The sequence below is a fragment of the Chiroxiphia lanceolata genome, chromosome 1 (assembly GCF_009829145.1).
Source record: "Chiroxiphia lanceolata isolate bChiLan1 chromosome 1, bChiLan1.pri, whole genome shotgun sequence".
NCBI lineage: Eukaryota > Metazoa > Chordata > Aves > Passeriformes > Pipridae > Chiroxiphia > Chiroxiphia lanceolata.
Genome location: NC_045637.1, coordinates 150810873 through 150829803, shown reverse-complemented (window position 1 = coordinate 150829803; position 18931 = coordinate 150810873). Strand labels below are relative to the sequence as shown.

At 38.2% G+C, this 18931-nt stretch overlaps 1 protein-coding gene across 1 annotated transcript in view; it reads right to left on the bottom strand.

Annotated features, from left to right (window-relative positions):
* Positions 1 to 16799, bottom strand: part of LOC116796099 (sodium channel protein type 5 subunit alpha-like) — a 30784-nt gene extending 13985 nt beyond the window's left edge. Inside the window, 14 exon segments of the mRNA XM_032706436.1 lie at positions 29 to 382; positions 1541 to 1693; positions 1816 to 2045; positions 2976 to 3078; positions 5210 to 5401; positions 7449 to 7634; positions 8906 to 9050; positions 9654 to 9717; positions 10330 to 10536; positions 12219 to 12310; positions 12546 to 12674; positions 13752 to 13830; positions 14974 to 15106; positions 16530 to 16799. Coding sequence (XP_032562327.1) covers positions 29 to 382; positions 1541 to 1693; positions 1816 to 2045; positions 2976 to 3078; positions 5210 to 5401; positions 7449 to 7634; positions 8906 to 9050; positions 9654 to 9717; positions 10330 to 10536; positions 12219 to 12310; positions 12546 to 12674; positions 13752 to 13830; positions 14974 to 15106; positions 16530 to 16799 — 2337 coding nt within the window.
* Between the last annotated feature and the right edge of the window lie 2132 nt (positions 16800 to 18931).

Below are 18931 nucleotides of genomic sequence, written 5' to 3'. Positions count from 1 at the left end.
AGGGACTGGGAATTAGCTTAAAACTCACCACCAGGTCTCCTATCACCAGGACTAGCAAGAAAAAGGTAATACAGATCCCTTGTCCAGCCACTTCCATACATTCCCACATCATTTCAATCCATTCTCCACATAATATTCGGAATACAATCAGGACTGAATGACTGAAATCCTTCATATGCCAGCGTAACTCCCCACTGGTGCTTATTTTACAGAAGTTTGTTTCATAATCACTGCCCAGAAGCTGCATTCCTAGTACAGCGAAAATAAATACAGTGAAAGCCAAAACCAGAGTGAGGTTACTCAGAGCACCACATGAGTTTAGAATTATTTTCATAAGAGTATTTAAGGCTGGCCAATACTTTGCCAATTTGAAGATCTTGATCTGTAAATAAAACACAAGAGAAAAATAAAGATCAAACAGCCCAGACAGCACAGCCCACATAAAAACCAGACCCTGCATTTACCATGCTGCCTCTACTGCAGTAACATCATCATTTTTCCCCAAGAAAGGCTTTTAATTGTTTTGATGCAAAAGTGCTGTGCTTAAGCTCTAAGAGTTAATGTTATTGAGAGCAGAGAAGTACCAAAGGAAGGTTTCAAATTATTTGTGCTAAGTTAGATACGAGAGTGTGCCAGTGTAATAATGCTAATAGAAATACAATTAACAGGTATATAGTGAAGTAGGTCATGGGTACTTGGAAAAGGTTATGAAATTTCTGAGTTTTGGTCAAATGCAATAAGACAAATATTTTTTTATACTTCTCACCAAACAGACTTAAAATAGGATCTGAAAAGCCAGGTGGGACCTACCCTCTGCACCCCCACAAGTAAAAAGGAGTTATTTAGTCAAATTAGCATTCAGGGCTGTGAAAATCTCTCAGTCATGATAAACAAGGGGAAACACAATTCAACTGCATTTCTAGGTTTGTGGACTGAAATGCTAAGAAGAATTTTGAAGTATTTAGTAAATTTAACATTAAAAATATGCAGTAAGGACATAAATACAAAAGCAATGTTATACACGGACATCTCAGAATGATTACTCTTTCTCCCTAAAATGGAGGAAAGCACCGAAGAGCCCTCAAGGCCAAGACTAAGCCCTGAGGAAAGCTTTGTTATTTTACAAATCTCAGCTCAAAAGGAAAAGCTGTGAAGGAATCTTTGCTATCCTTAAGCTCAGGAAAACACTCAGATAATATCTGCTCCTGATTGTAGCTCTGAAATGTAGTTGAGAGGTGCCACTGCACAGACCTAACACAGAACCAGTGAACTCTCTGCTGGGTCAGATCTCCCTGGGAGCACACTGTGCCAGAGGATTTGTGGTATCCAATATACACAGTATAATAAACATACTTGAAAGTATTCTTTAATATTAATTAATATTTTCTTTAATTGAATGTTCATGTTGGCTTACTATTTACCAGCAAAGAGAACTGATTTAACAGATTCATCAGTAAAATAATGAGAGGGTATTTCACTGTACTCTTTCAAAAATCTATACAATACACACACTTTTAAAAAACAGCAGAGAAATCATTACCACTTGGAAAGGTGACAGATTAGTCCCAAAGCTCACTAGGCCAATCAAAACAACCAAGCTATCAAAAACATTCCACTTGTTCTGAAAATAGTAGTAAGGATCTAGAGCAATGATTTTCAAGATCATTTCTAGTATAAAAATCAGGGTGAAGACCTGGAAAGACAAAAAAGAAATTCAGAAAAAAGTCACTCAAGAACTCTGTCTCCTTATGGGACTATTCCAGTATAAATACAGGATTATAACTCCATATTCACCCTAACATAGACCTCACTTACCTGGTCACTTATAGTAATCATTTCTCTGGTTTCTAATGACATGCCAGGGTGCTCCATAGCCATGAATAAGGTGTTCAAGATAATGCAAACCATGATAAAGAGTTCAACAAATGGATCCAAAATCACCAATTTCACCTTCTCTTTGACTGCTCTCCAGAATGGACAACAATTCCAAACTAGACACTTTAGAGCAAAACGTTTCCACAATGCAGGACATTTCACTTTGGACTCTAGCAGAGAAAGAGGGAAAGTGGCAAATGAATAATCCTGTGTGGAATATCACAGTGTGAAGAAAAAGACAAAATATTGGAAAGAAAAAAATGAATCTCATGCGAGCAGAATGGTATCACTGAAAAATGTTGTTTCACTCCTAATACACAAAATAGGCTACACTAATCACAGGCTGTTGCAGGTCACCACCAACAAATGTCATAATGACAGAAACAGGGGATATTCCCCACCTCTTCATATGTTTATTATTCTTTCCTGTGAGCTTGGGGAGGCCCTGGCACAGGTTGCCCAGAGAAGCTGTGGATGCCCCATCCCTGGGAGTGTTCAAGGCCAGGTTGGATGGGACTCTGAGCAACCTGGTCTAGTGGAAGGTGTCCCTGCCCATGGCAGGGAGCAAGAACAAGATGATCCTTAAGGTGCAATCCAACACAAACTGTTCCATGGTTCTATGATTGTACTATTAAAGGATGATAAAGGATCTGCATTAAGGAGAGAAATCACTGTTTCTGGGAGAATGACAACTTGTTTCCTTTGGGTTGAACCTGCCCAGCCACAGGTGTCCATAGCTGAGGACAGGGTTATAAGTGAGGCTGGAGGAGAGCTCAGGAGATCTGTAGTGCAACCCCCTTCTCCAAGCAGGGTCAGCCATCAGGTCAGAGACTGCACAACCTGTTCCTCTGAAAATGGGCAACGTTTCTGCTCACACACACTTGGAAATTCTCTTCTTTCAAGCAAGTTGGTCAGGCATGATTTACCCTTGGTAACTGTGAGTTACAGACACAATTATATGAGATATGAGAATATTTGTTTTCCTGAAATTTACGTTTGCAGCATCATTTCCCCTAGTGGCTTTTAAAATAATGCTGAGTGTTTGAGACAGTTTGATCTCTCAGGTCACATTACACAATGTCATAGGAAAAATGACTCACCTGAAAAGTCTGTAAGAATAGCAGCTGCACTCATTAACCTCTGTCTTCGGAAAGGATCATTAATAGAATCCACTGACACATCATAGGACAGCAGGATCTTCCTCTTTGGTTAGAAAGACAACAGAAGATAACATACCAAGGGAATATGAAAAACTGGCAATACAAAAATTATGTCCAGCATGAGATAAATATGCCTTTTCAAATGCACATTGAAGGAAAGCTTTACTTTGGTGACAATATATAAACCAAAAAATACAACACTATGAGATCTTTGCTTTTGAAGGCAAAGGGCATTTCATCAAAACCAGTAAATTTCTTCATGAAGTTGTTTCCTTCTGAAAATATTTAATAACAATAATAATGTCATTATAGAAGAAGTATAGAAACATTAATGGGGCAAGGAAAAAGAATCCTTCCATCTGTCCAGAGACTGATGACAAGAGCAGACAAAAAGAACACTGGCCATCAGTTTGAATAAACTATTGCCTATTTAATGATGACAATTATGATTATTAATAAATAATATATATTTAATAATATGAAAAATAGTCAAGTAATTAACAAAAATTATTGTTTTTCTAGCACTACAAGGTCTATCTAGATATCTACAAATATTGAACTTCTTAAAACTAGGAAATGCACTACTTTTGTTTTCATTAGAAGCCACAGAATTCTCAGTTCAGTGCTCCTGACATGAGCTCAAGGACAGACAGGCCAACATTTGTATCTTATGGGATACACTGAATTATTATCAAATATTCTGCTCTTGACACATTAACACACACACTTTCTCAAGATTAAGTAGACAATTGTAAAACACAGGCTGCAAAGAAAATGTGAGACTCTGAGGTAGAGAAAATCAGAAAGAATTTCACTGAATTTTTAGAGAATACCCTGAGTTGGAAGGGACCCATGAGGATCATCCAGTTCCAGATCTTAAGTGAATTGCCCATGGAGGAATTGAACCCACAGCCTTGGTGTTATTAGCACCAGGTTCTAACCAAAGATTCCAGTATCAGGAAGGATATAATTAGAACTACCAGTTGACAGGGAACCAGACAGACTGGGAGTAGACAGACTGACCACATCACAATGCCCAGTACCTTGGTATTCCCTCTCAGCACAACTTGATTTGCTTCATTTTCTATTTGTAGGAGGAGTATATTAGTAAGGATATAGCATATCATTACTTCAAATTTATGATATGATGGATTTTATTCATTTATTTTAGAAAACTCTTATTCAGGGAATGAAAGTGATATCCTTGGCCTCAGATTTTTAATAATAATTATTTCTTTTTGCCATTCTGATATTTTAATGAAAAATAACCAAAATTTAGCTGATAGAACTGTCATAGAATGGACATATCAAATGAATATGTAATACAGTGCAGAAATGTTCATTTTTCTCTCTGTATTTTTTCTGACACTATAAGGCTCATTTAGACTATTCTAATCACATCCCAGTTTGCAGTGCTTTCTCTAATATTTGGTATCTCATAAGACAGAAATACATAAAATTGTGTGTGCCAGCCTGACTAAAGTCCTCATTCTTCTTGTCGAAATTCACAGCTGTTCAGAAGCATTCAGAGTTAATGTTTTTAGAAAGGACAAGGGTGTTCACCAACACTGACCTGGTTACTGCTGTTCATCTGTCTTTAACTGGGGATGAGAAACTGGGATTTAAAATAGGGATATGCACTAGAGGAATGATCCATTCAAGTTTTTATAAACTGATTAAGTCCTACCAAAATGTTTCTACCTGATATACTTTTTTCTCTTTGACTTAGCATCTTTAGCCTCTTTGGTGATGAAAGTAGAGAGTACATTGTTTGAAGAGTCTTCAGCTCCAGGAGAGTCACAAGTAATCGCCACATTTCTTGCAGTTTATATTTATTTGACTAATAAAAGAACTTTATGTCAGAGCATCTAACTGCATCATGCTCTAGGTTTTCCTTTCTTCTTTTCTTTTTTTTTAATGTGAAATCATTTCAATATGAAATAAAATGTACTACTGACAGCCACTTCCAACTTCCCTTTCAAGTCCAAATAGTGCTGTCTCCCTAACGTCCCAAAATACAATTTTCAGATTGCTTTAAAAAACAAGCTATTCCAAGGAATACAAGAAGAAAAAAAACCAGAGGGGGAAAACTGTAAAAAAAGAAAGCTTTTCTGCTCAGTGAATTCTCATATCACATGCAAGTCTAATGAATATTTTCTATTTCGAATACTTACAAGCTCCTTGTGGCAGTGACCAGGCTGTGAATGAAATATTTGTTCCTCTTTCTCCTGATCTCCTAAAATTACATTTTGTCTCAAAATAGGTGTTTCTCTATCACTCTCATTTCCTTTCAAATTTGTCGAGTCATCAACTGGCATTTCAGACCCAACCTGCAAGGCCTTACTGCTTTCTGCTGCAGCCAACTCCTGTAAAAGAACAGTCAAAAGGTCTGTTTATAAATACAAGGCAAATGCCAACACATGGACTAGGATAATATTCAATTTAGGTTTTACTCATTAAATTATTATGCTCTCTGAATACTTTACACTAACAATTCCTAGTTTCAAATGTAAAACTGCTATAAAAATACAAGAATACATAATGCTATTCACAATATGGAAAGACCAAACAGGGTTACTTGTCAGCTGCTGTAATTAAAGTTTCCTCTTGTCACACTAGATATTGTGTTTTGTCTCTGAATTACAGATTATGGTTTATCCTTTTACTTCCCTTTTCTTGCTTTGAAAAGGACCTTGAGTCCAAAGACAACAGAGCACTAATGGTTCAATCTGAATCCTAAGGCGTTCAACTTTTCTAAAATACTAATCCTGTCAAAGGGAAACTAGAAGGAAGAAAAGCCTAAGTAAAGCTTGGCAAGCTGGAATGTCAGGCAGGGAAACATTACAGAGCTGCCAACAGCTCTAGAGGAGGAACTTGGTAAAATGGTGATGCCTTACAACTTAATGAGGAAATTAAGGTGTAAATAATCCTGCTGCCTTGGCTTAGAGCTTCACTTCTGGTGGATGAGAAGCTTGAGATGACCCAGCAGCGTGGGCCTGCAGCCCAGAAATAACTGTGTCCTGGGCTGCATCACGAGAAGCATGGGCAGCAGGTCAAGGGACATGATTCTCCCTCTCTGAGCCCCTCTCATGAGACCCCACCTGCAGTGCTGTGTCCAGCTCCAGCCCCCCCCCCCAACATCAGCAGGATATGGACCTGCCCAAGGGCACGAAGATGCTCTGAGGGCTGGAGCACCTCTGCTCTGGAGACAGACTGAGAGAGTTGGGGTCATTCAGCCTGCAGAAGAGAAGGATCCAGGGAGATCTTACAGCCCCTTCCAGTGCCTGAAGAGGTTCTAAGAGAGCTGGAGAGGGACTTTTTACAAGGGTAAGTTACGACATGACAAGGGCTAATGGTTTTAAAGGGAAAGAAGAGAGATTTCAATTAGATGTTATCAACAAATTCTTCCCTGGTAGGGTGGTGAGGCGCTGGCATAAGTTGCCCTGAAAACCTCTGGATGCCCCATCCCTGGAAGTGTTCAAGGCCAAGTTAGATGGGGTTTGGAGTAATCTAGTGGATTGGTCTAGTGGAAGGTGTTCCAGACCATCCTGGACTGGAGAATCTTGATGGTCCCTTGTGATCCAAACCATTCTGTGATTCCATGACTCAATGATTATCAGAAATAAAAACAGGTGATCCCTGGTCCCTTACAGACCAAGGCATGAATGATTGGAACAATACTATGCCAAGAGGAAACATTGTGGAAATCTGATGTGTGTCTATTAACTCTCCAAAACAACAGCAAAGAAACTAATGCAGTCTCTGGATGTCAATAAGAAACTTAATATGGAACAAACAGCTTTATCCTGGCTAAAGACTATTCCTGCTCTCATCAACTGATAGATCTCCTGCATCCTGTCACTCAGAAAGAGGTCTGACAACCTTTAAAATGCTGAGCACTGTGGCTCCTGGAAGGCTTTTTAATCAGGCCTGAAATCTATCAGCACTGGAACTTCCAACTTCTGGGAACTGCAGAAATGACAATTTTTCTCATGGATGTAAATGTATCCACTCATATTTCTATCATGAGACTACACAGTAATAGCAAGAAGGAATACCCAGAGAAAGGAATTTCTGTCCACAGCAATAATGGTAGTGTACAAGAACCATGGAAAACCATGGAGTGCAGCACCTCTGCAATACCATAAAAGGTACAAACTTGCCAGCAAGCCATTCCTGTAAAATGTCAGGTCTGCAAATCCTAAAATTTAATGATGGGTTTTTGTATCACAGAAATGTTTATATATTCAAATACGTATATATCTACACTCACGCATTTACAAAAACACAAAGAGAAATGAAGTGTGAGAAAGTATTGTAAGAAGCACACATTTAATTCAAAACATCATTTCCCTGATTCACATACAGAAGAAAACAGAAGGAACCATTTATTATATGTAATAATTTACAAACCTGTTCTTTCTTTATAATTTCTTGGGCTTCCTGAAGTAGTTTTTTCTTGGCCTCTCTTTCAGCTCTGTTTTGCTCTTCATATGTCATTGTTACCACAGCCAAGATCAGATTGAAGAGATAAAATGAGCAGAGAAGGATGAATACCACAAAAAAAAAAAAGCAGGTCACTCCAGATGTACGGATAGTCTGTGAGGAAAAGGTAAAAATTGTCATATAATCTTAACAAACTATTATTTTCTATACAATTTCAAACTAACTTTAAACAATTTTTTTTCCTATGCAATACAAAGGTTTAACACACTGCACTATTTTCATTAAACAAGAGTAGGATCAGCCTCTGGTCCAAGTTATACAGAAGGTCTAGAAATATACCCAGTCAAGAGTTCCCTCAGCCTTGAAGTAAATGGATTTCAGATCTTAAAATCCTCTCTATGTTCACACCATGTTTTCTTTCTAGCATAACACCTCAAATATTCATAACAATACCTTAAACTGCAAAGAAGAATTATTAAGACCCATTCTTAAAATTAAATTCAATTAAATATCTCCCAGCAAATCGGGTAAATGAACATCAAAGGTTAAGTGATGAGAAGACAACTTCAGCAGTGAAGAGCTATACAGGTAGCTACAGAAGAAATAAAACTCAGAAATAAAGATGGAATTATCTAAACAACCATGAAAGATGTTATAATTACAGAATCAAGAGTCAATATTGAGAGTGATTATCTTACTCTTACATTTGTTTAAATGGCAGCAGAGGAGATGGCTCAAAATCAAGCTTTGAGACATTCAAATGAAAAAAGAATTTATATCTATTTTAAAAAAGAAGTCTTATTAAAGGTTGATGGAAAAAAAAGTTAAAATGGACAAGGCAGAGGATAATTCTTGGCTAGCAAAGGCATTGCATAGACATAGGGGATCCAGAGAGTTGTCTACATGCATTTGTATAGCATTTCTGAAAAAAACCCCCACCAGAATTCAAAAATCACATTCAACTCTCTGAATCAAAACATCAAGGCTCCAAATTTTTAGTATCAGTTGTCAAAAATGATCTGAAACTAAAGTGGTGAGCAAAAGGTTTGGTGAGGAGTCAGGACTTAAAAGGAAGAGGAACAGAGAAGGCAGCAAGTCCTCACGCTCCCTGCAGCAGCAGTGAGCTCACTGGCTGGATCTGCTGGTTATCCCAACTACTGGGGGGTTCCATACTGATATTTCACTCTTAACCACTGACCCCAGGGTGTTCTCCTACAGAACTATGACCATTCCCAGCAGGATTGCTCCCATTCGATGTCCCTTGCAGAAGGTGTTACAACTTAGTCACTTGAACCTACTTCCTTAATATTTACATGGATTTTGAAGGAAATGTGGTGTCAGTAAGATTAAAACCAGTAGAGATTTTTCTAGTGGCTCTGAATTGCATGTGTCAAGTAATTCTATCAGGTAATAAAAGTACCCACCTGTCTGTAGAGACGCTCCCAGGAATCCTGTGTCATCAGACGGAATACAGAGAGGAAGGCCCAGCCAAAATGATCAAAACTTGTGTAACCAAAGTCAGGATTCTGCCCAATCTTCTGGCAGGTATAGTTTTCTGGGCACTCTTTCCTAACCACAAAATAAAGATTAAACAATACTTACTTGGACATTTAGCAGTACCTGAAAGCACCCAATAGACAACATCAAATTTTTTCAGTTCATCTGAAAGTCCATTTCATAATTCCCCAATTTAATTCTGCCCGAAGGGCTGATTTATATCAAACCATCCTAGAAAGCCATTTGCCTAATCAGAGTAAACTAGACAGAAATCTTAGTTTAGGACTAGACAAAAAGTCTCTTCTGATGTTGGATATATGCAAACAAATACACAGAGAGGGGAAAAATGGAATTATTTTTACTTTTAAATAATTCACCAAGATGAAGAGAGGAGAGTTTATTAATATCTAACAGGTCTTTACTGGTCTCTTCCTCTCCTCATTTATATCATAATACCTTACCATTACATTCCCAGTGGTTAGCAACAAATTACCTACATAAGAGGTTGCATCCTTGTGCTACATTCTTTTTCTGAGGTGAAATATCTGCCTTTAATGACACACATGCACCCTATCCTCCTGAAAAATCCTCATCATTCCTTTAGACCAGAAATAAAACCACAGTACATCTGGAGGAACAAATTAAGAAAGTACTAAAACTGCTTTGTTCACTTACTCGGGATCTGAACTGAACCCACAGAGCAATATCTCAGAAGAGCCATTCATTCTGTGGCAGATATCTAATAAAAAATAAATCAAGGAATCATAAAATCAGAAGTTGTCAGTCTGCACATCCTTCTGACAGGAAACCATACATTTACTGCACTTGATAACACCCTGATGGATCAAAGCTCTGGGAAGGATCCTTTCACAACAAAGGATGTATAGGGCTGATTCTCAGCAGATCTGTCTCTGTGACAGATTAAAAAAAATAGCAACTATTTACAGCACAACTCACAGTGTAAGACTTCATCTGGTCTCTGCTAAAAGTAAGAATCTCTGTGAGAAGTAGGCAAAATCCCTGAAATATACAAAAATGATGGAAAAATAACCATTCCCTGTGCAGTACCCCTAAAATTAGGATCCCTGTACCACGCACAGGTAAAAAGGTAAATGATTATAGAAAACACAGCCCCATCTATCCCACAGACTGCTAATCTTTCTCCAAATCCAAGATTCACTAATTTCATATTCACTTGTCCCAGAGACTTCCTATCAAGACTCATGCAAACGGAAGGGTTTTCCTTTCTTGGGAGAAATACATGCAACTATAGTTTAACATACCTCTGAAATTCAAGACATTCATAGGAAGATACACAACTTGTGTAAAGAGAGAAAAGAATAACATTTACCTTCATCACTTGGTACATAGATCTTGGGATCCTTACATAATGAGTCATTGTACACAGTATTATTGAGGACACATTTGAATCTTAAATTGCCCATAAAAAGCTGGAGGCTTATTAGAGCAAATATACTCAAGCAAAACATAGTAAAGATCATCACATCAGAAAGTTTCTTAATGGATTCAACAAGTGAATTTACGATGATTTGCAGACCTAGAAAAATAAGATCCAATAATATGCAAAATGAGAAGAGGACACTAATTTTGCTATCTTGCACATTCTAAATTAAGATAGTATCTTAGCAAAGTCTTACAAACTTTAATGAACATGGACAGATTTCTGTGCTTGATTAACACTAAACAAGTACTTCACCCTGGGCCAAATACACATTACAATGACAAAGAGGGTGACTGTTTCCTGGGCTGCCTTAGGCAAAGCTTGGCCAGAAAGTCAAGGGAGGTGATTGTTCCTCTCTACCCAGCCCTGGTGGGGCCACAGCTGGGCTACTGGCTCCAGTCCTGGCCCATGGACACACTGCAGAGTCCAGCAAATGGTCACAAACATGGTGAAGGGACTGGAGCAACTCTGCCATGAGGAAAAGCTGAGCTGGGCCTGGTCAGCCTGGAGAAGAGAGGGCTCAGGAGAATCTCCTCCATGTCTGCACAAATCTGAAGGGAGAGTGCAAAGAGGAAGGATCCAGGTGCTTTTCAGTGGTGCCCAGTGCCAGGACCAGAGGCCATGGGCACAAACTGAGACGTGGGTTGTTCCATCTGAGCATCAGGAAACACTTTTCTACTGAGAGGGTGACTGAGCACTGGCACGGGTTACCCAGGGAGGCTGTGGAGTCTCAATCCTTGGAGATTCACAAAAGCTGTCTGCACCTGGTCCTGGGTAACCAGCTCTCAGTGGCCCTGCTTGGGCAGTGAGGGGGACCAGACAACTTCCAGATGTCCCTTTCAAACTCAACCATTCTGGGATTCTGAGAAAATGCCTTATATATAAACTTAAGCCCAATACTGAGGCAGAATAATTGAGTCTGAGGTATGATATAAGCAGACAGTGATATCCAGGATTTTTCATAAGAAAAAAAGTCAAATTATACTTGATCTCTGTTCTTCACACTGAATATGAAAGAAAAAGTATTATGTGTGGTTTGACGATAAAATTAAACACTTTCTATGTTTAATTCCTGCTAGAATTCCAGAGCAAAATCAAAACTATATTTGCAATTACATAGAAGAGGTAAAGTTACTATATATATGACAATATATATAGTCATTGATAGATTTTCAAATGAATTTTTGCAGGTAGACCCTGAAATCATCCTTTGATATCCTAGTTAGGGACATGACTTGGAAACATATCAAGTATCTGGATGGTATATGCAACATATTGCTGAAAGTATTGCACTGAATTCAGATAGTGGCTGTGGTCAGTAAGGAAACAAATGAAAGTCTCAAATATTTTGAAGTCAGCATTCTTGGGAAGAAACCAGAGAAGATTAAGCCAATGAATTTTAGCAAGCTAATTAAGCTAAGGAAACAGAAATATGGGGGTATAACCACATTATGTTAAGAGAACACATCAAATAGAGGAGGCTGCTCCAGGAAGACTAAGGTAAAAAGGCAAGGGAACTGGGCTAATTAAAATTGAACACTAGTGATGGGATAAAAAATGCAGAAAATGAATTTGCCTTTGTCAAAACCATTTGGAGAGATGATTAAAACAATTCTGTTAGTATGCTGCTGAGTTACTACAGGCTGTAAAACAGTCACACCTTGAGATCCCATCAGCAGTCACAAAAACTGACCAGAAAGCTGAGGACAAGAACAGGAGAGGAATCAGAATTCGCACACTGGTGAAATGGAGAGGACAGCAGTAAGATTGTTCCTTACCTGGTATTACTGAAATGGCTTTCAAAGTCCTCAGCACTCTGACAGATGCCAAAAGTGAAACACCGCCTATAATTATAAATATAGCAACGTGCCTATAAAATAAAACCACACATAACTGAATGGCAAGGATGTAACTTTTCAAACCATAAGCATGTTGAGCCGGTCTATGACTATTTTTCTCTTTGGACATATGCAAATGGTGGTTCAAGCACAGTAACTCTTTAGCAGGTAGGATGCCAAACACTCTCAGGAATTTCAGAAACATCAGATAGTATTTTATCTGTTGTTTTGTCCCTTGAGTGTAAAACAAAACTGAGTTTTACTTACATTATGATAATAAGAGAAAGATCCAAGTAGTTCCATGGATCTCGAAGGAAGGTAAATTCATTCCAAACAAACCCTCTTGCTACTATTTTTATCAATATTTCAACAGTATATATGCCAGTAAAAGCCCATCTGAGGAGGAAAGAGTATATTAGGATTATAGAAATAAAAATATTAATGAGATTGAGTCACATTCAGGTACATTCAGGCATTTCCTAAGATTTAACCCCTACATGGAGTAAAGGTAGACAATGCGAAGTAAAATAGGCCTGGTTACACTACTTTCAGAAGCATCGTGGGTATAAGAAGATGTGTTCCTCAATTCTAGTAAGATTTCTGGTAGTAAATCTGTAACCACAAAAGTTCACAGAAGCATATGATTCTATTTCTGGGTGAAGGATAGCTCACACTTCCTTAGCAAACATTTTTAACACTGTGTTTATATTCTAAAGCAGGCTGGAAATTTTCAAAGCCTTGACATTCTGGCAGAACAATAGAACGAAAGAGCAACTGAACAAAAAATTGAACAAAATTTTCAGCCTGTAAAGTTTGCACATTTTATACATTTAGTCTGAGAAATACTCTATCATGGAAAGCAAAGTTACAGAAAATTAAGCTCTTCCTATCACCATGCTTACCCCAAGATAAAAGGGGCTCCGGGGACATTTTCAAGATTTAATTCTAAAACAACAAGTCAAGTTGCACTGGATACAGTGCACAAGTACAAAAGGTAGCAAGACATTGCAAAGAGATGCCTTTCTAATGGGAACAACTGACCCAGGAGTGTCACCAGGAAACAGGAAGAAAGAACAGAATGGACACTTAACCCTTTCTAGTTTTTGCATGAGCCAACCATAACAGACATTCAGGTTATTGCTGTAGAAGGAGAGATATTAAGTTAAAATTCTACCCCACAGTCTCTCTAAAAGGTTCCATCTTTAAAAGAAAACATGGGTCAACCTTCTATGCCACAGTAGATGGCAAAATTAGCCAACACAGAGGAAAGGGCACATGGTGTGAGCCTCTGAGAAAAGGCACTGAAGCTCCACCAAAGACTGGGAGATATAATAACAATCCTCAATCTTCCTCAGAGGTCTGACTGAGAATTTTCAAGGCCCTGAATTAGATCACCACATTGTTTAAATTTTTGACTCCTTCATGTTAGTATCCATGGAAAAAGAGGGAACATAGAGCCACTGGGATACTTACTCAGTCCAGCTGGGTGGTAGTGGAATATCAGGTACAACCATAACCACACAATTGAATAACACAGTACTTAAAATAAAGACTGCAAAACAAGTGAATAGTAAGTTAAGGAAAAAATGCTACATTATAAAACAATGAAGTTCACAGAAGGTCCTGTTTTCCCCACAAAAAGCATACAGACATTCAAATAATGACTTTGGTTTTGAATATGCTCAGGACTTCTCATGTGTTTTCCGGAGAAACTAAGTTAGAACTTAAGTGGGACATAACATGTTTAACAGAAGAGATGAGAAACATAAATTAATGAAAACCAGTTGGAAAAGCTTCATTACTAATAACTAATGTTCTTTTAAACTGGGATTCCATATCCACATGTTAGCAAAACACCCCCCTGCTCTGCAGGAATTTAGAAAGCTTTCTCACTTTATGTGCTAGGCAGTGAAAACAGGCATAAGAAAAAACATTCTTTCATAAAAGTTCACCTGCCATCTAATAAAACTGTTTGGGGTGTTTTTTAAATAAACATGGTTCTTAAATGTAAGGTTTAATTGAAAATGAATAGTAAATTCAGTAATTTCTAATAGTAGGAATGTACATTCAAAGTCAGACATAAGTTCCACTAAAAGGACCTATTTTTAAGAACTAATAATTCCAAAGAAGTAGAGATGTTTAGCAGAAAAAGCAGAAACTACTCAGATGGTTTTGCATCTGCAAATCCTTCACATTCTGACATTCTCCAAACTACAGTTCTATTGTTTCAAAAATATAAAAGATGGGCACACTTCAGAACATTCTAAACTTGAGTGTGGAACACATTTCTTAGGAGAACATGAGACGCTTCCAGCAAAGCTTCACCATAAATCCCATCTTTCATATCTTAAAAACAAGGGAGTCCCTGGCTTGCTTTGTTTGTTTGTTTGTATGTTTTTAATTTAACCTTGTGACCACATCAGAGATTTAGAACAAGTTCTGGAAAAGGGCTACAATATCATACAATAGCCTCTAAAGGTTGTTTCCTACCACTATCTGCAAAATTGATTTGAAATATCAGCTTGTACCAACATCATGGAAATATCTCAGCTGTTGTAACATTAGATTCAATATAACTTCTAAAAGAACTCTATCAGCCATATCTATATCAGAGCTTATGTTCACATTAATATAAAGAGAGGGACAGAATGACAGAAAATGGTACAGAATATTTTAAAATTCAAATAAGGGAAACCAATGAAAGGATATGAATTGGTCAGAATTTTAATTGCTGCTTTTCTGACTGGATTAAAAGGACCAAATACACACAAGGCAGGTGTGGCAGTAAACCGGAAAATAGTCCTCTTTTTATTTAGCACCATAAAAGTCTACAAAGAAAAGATTCATAGCATATGAACTATTTAAAGGAATTAAAATTTCCCCAAAACGTAAATGTTCAAGTTTTCAAATCTGCATCTAGAACTACATTGAACTGCAATTATGAGAAAAGCTTTCCTGTTTTCTTACTTGGAGCTGTGACCTGGCCATACACATTTGGAAGGAAAGACAGCAGCTCTATAAAAGTGCATTATTGCCTGAGAGGAAGAAGCAATCACGAGAATGAAGAGCAAGGGATCATATTCACTTGATCAAAGTAATTAAACTACTTAAGGTAATTAACTTGTAATTAGTATTCTAGGACTGTAAAAATGGTCACACTCACACTTTGAGGTACCTTACTCTTGGATAGTTTTATAGGCTACAAAACCTTATTTACAAAATACAGATTGTGTAGGACTGCCAGAATCCCAGACATCCAAAGGAAAAATTAAAAATCTGAAGTATCCCCAAATTATCAAGCAACGCTGTAAATTCCTTCTAAGCTACCTCAAGTTCCACACAGCTCTGTAGTTGTGCTACAAGTAAAAATGAGATATCATGAATGAAAAACACAGTTTCCTAATATACATTTCTTCAACTGAATCAGCCTCAGTTTCTCTTCATCAACACTATTACTTTGATTACTTGGAGAAAACTAATCTCTGGAAGAACAAAGTCTTCTGCATGTTCTCCCACTCAATTATTATATTCCAATGCCTTGCTGGTCATTTCATAAAGACAGCAGCACAGCACTGCATGGAACCTCCTGCTCTTCAGGTCAAGTCCCCCTCAACAGTAAGCAATCATAAAACAGACATTTAATTGAGGAGGGATTCCTACAGCATCTGCTTTAGACACTCCCACAGACAACACCACCAACTCCTTTGCAATTGCATGGAGGATTTGCAATATAAATATGGTACAATAAACAAAGCCAATGAGACATAAAATAACAGAAAATTAATTTACAACAATGCAAATGCATAGATTTGCTACACAGAGTGCTCGAAATATCTCAAATATGTTTCCCCAAATTGGTATAATCTTTGTAACTCACTGAAAGCTTCTGCATTTTGAAAATGATCTACTCTTGGACAGGCACTGTTTATACCACAGGCACTTCAGCCTCACAAGCATCATAGGAATTGCTCTGCAAAACAAAGCATCCCTTATCCCAGAATATATTTCCTGTAGAAGTGTATCAATTATGTCCTCATCATTAAATCTGACTGCTGACTGGAACTGAAGATACCTCTTCATGGCATAAAGCAGAGCACACCTCAGCACTCTTGCCCCAAAAGATGTCAGGAATGTTGAAAGACCTGTCTGCACAACAATCAAAACCCAGCATCTACCAGCTAGAGCTTTTACTATCTCTTAAGAGTTCAGCAGACAAAGTTAAATCAAAGAAATGCTTTTGGAAGTTTTAACCTTGTGATCACTGTAGTATGGATCAAAATCCTCCAGGGGTTCCCCAATGAGCTCTGATGGAATGTCCCCATAAAGAGATGGCAGCTTTTTCCCGATTTGCAGATCAAACCGGGGAGTAAGTTGTTCTTCAACTCCTTGGTCCTTATTCTTCTCTTTTTCTTTGTCTGGCTGCTTTTTTTTCTCAGCAATTCTTTGCTCAATTGCTGCCAAGGACTCAGGGGTGAAACGTCGAAAGCTGTTAGTTTCTGATGGCCAACACCAGTGATCCATTTTTCCTTCAGAAAGTTTGATTTCCAGTGCTAGAGGCAATTGAAGAAAAAAAGCTATGAACAATTAGAAAATAACAGAAATAATACACAACTTTAAACTACTATCTATTAGATAAATGATTTCTGACTTTTGTGAAACCCCATATCAAAATAGAATAGAATAGAGTAGAACAGGATTAGACTATTTCAGTTGGAAGGGACCCACAACAACCATCCAGTGCAGCTGTCTGAGCAATTCAGGGCTGACCATGTTAAAGTTGTTCCTAAGGGCACTGTCCCAGTGCCTCTTGAGCACTGACAGGCTTGGGGCATGGACCACCCCTCCAGGAAACCTGTTCGAGGCTTCAGCCACTCTCTTGGTAAAGAAATGCTTCCTAATGTCTCACCCAAACCCACCTCCAGTGCAGCTTTGTACCATTCCCACACATGCTGTCGCTGGATACCAGAGAGAGAAGCTCAGCACCTTCCTCTCCACTTCCTCTCCTCAGGAAGGTGTAGAGAGTGTTGAGGTCACCCATGACCTCCTCCAAACTAGACAAGTCCAAAGCCCTCAGCCCCTCCTCACAGGACATTCCTTCCAGCCCTCCCACCAGCTTTTTTGCCCTCCTCTGGATGGTTCTTTTTTTTTTTTTTTTAAACTTTTAATAATTCTAAGATAAATTTGATCTTCAGAGCAATTTTAAGGACAATAGAGAGACTAAGCTTTCAGCGAACTACATTGACTGTAATAAATGAAGCAAAGAAAACTGTCTTAGCATATACAACATTGTTTTAGCATTATGGATGTGGGAGATGAATTTCTGAAAAAAAAGTGAAGACTGAATCAGACAAAAGCAGTGATCAAAAGCAAAGAAACCTTACACATTCCCTTCAGCAACAGTGACCAGAAGTCATAATTGGACAAGCATTCATGGACAATGTGAGAGGACTTCTTCAACAGACCTGTACCAGCCACATACTAGTGCTCATATAGAACAACAAACTTTTTGGCTTTTCAACAGCTGTCAAGTGTTTACAGGTTGTGACATGGGTTAGGAAAGAGGAAGCTAAGAATATATGACTGAAAAGAATCCTTGTGATACAGGTGGCTAAATCATTTTAAAAAGACAGAGTGACTACTCAGAATTCCTGAAGCTCAGCTGAACTCAGCCACCTCATCATAGGCTGCTGAACCAGATGAATTTTTAAGTCAAGACACTGAGGTAAAGTGTTACCTGAGAAATAATTTCAGTCTTTGCATTAGACAGAAAAGTCTCCCTAGTCACTGATTCTGGGAGGGAAGACACAGAACCAGCATTCCCAGAAGTAGCTGAAGGACAACTGAATGCGATTTCTTCTAGAACCTGGGAGAACAAACCTGGGTGTGTAGCTACAAGGAAATTGTAACAACACACTACCTAAAGTATGCTGCTGAGGTGAACACAATGCTCGAGTCCAGATGTGCACTTTCCATTACAGGGCATGAAAGAAATGCCCATTTAAATTCAATTAAGAATTGAAAATGCTGCACCAGGTGTTGATATCTCTGGTCCTGCAGCAGACAGTGGTCCATCAGTAACAGATAGAAATGCACTGAGGGGACCTTCAGTTACTAAAGTACCACTCTTGGCAGGATCAGGGATACAAAAACACATCTGCAAATTCAACTTTTGCTTTTAAATGAAAGTGGAACTTACTTATTTCTCTCCTCTTGAGAGGCAGTGAACTCAGTGTGCATAGCTAGCTCTGCTCTGAGGCCAGTCTAACTGGCTTAAGGATGACTTTGGGTACTGCAAAAATGACACAGCAGCTTTTCAAGTCAAAACCTGAGGAATTCCACAGAGACTGATCAAATTTACTGAACAAATGACTTGCAAAGCAATAGAAAGGGGTGAACAAGAAGTCATTAAATGAAGCAGACACTGGGCACTACTAAAGTACAATTTGCTATTAATATTTTTTAAGATAAAAGCTGAGCTTTGGGACAATTTTCTAGAATAGCAAAGTAATGCCAAAAAATGAATCTGTTAATACAGAGTGTCAGAGACACAATTTACAAGATGCTTCCTGGGGTAATGACTTATCACTAGAGATGATAACTAACAGGTTTCGACTTTTGAATTGAAAAACAAAATAAAAATTCAAGCATTATAC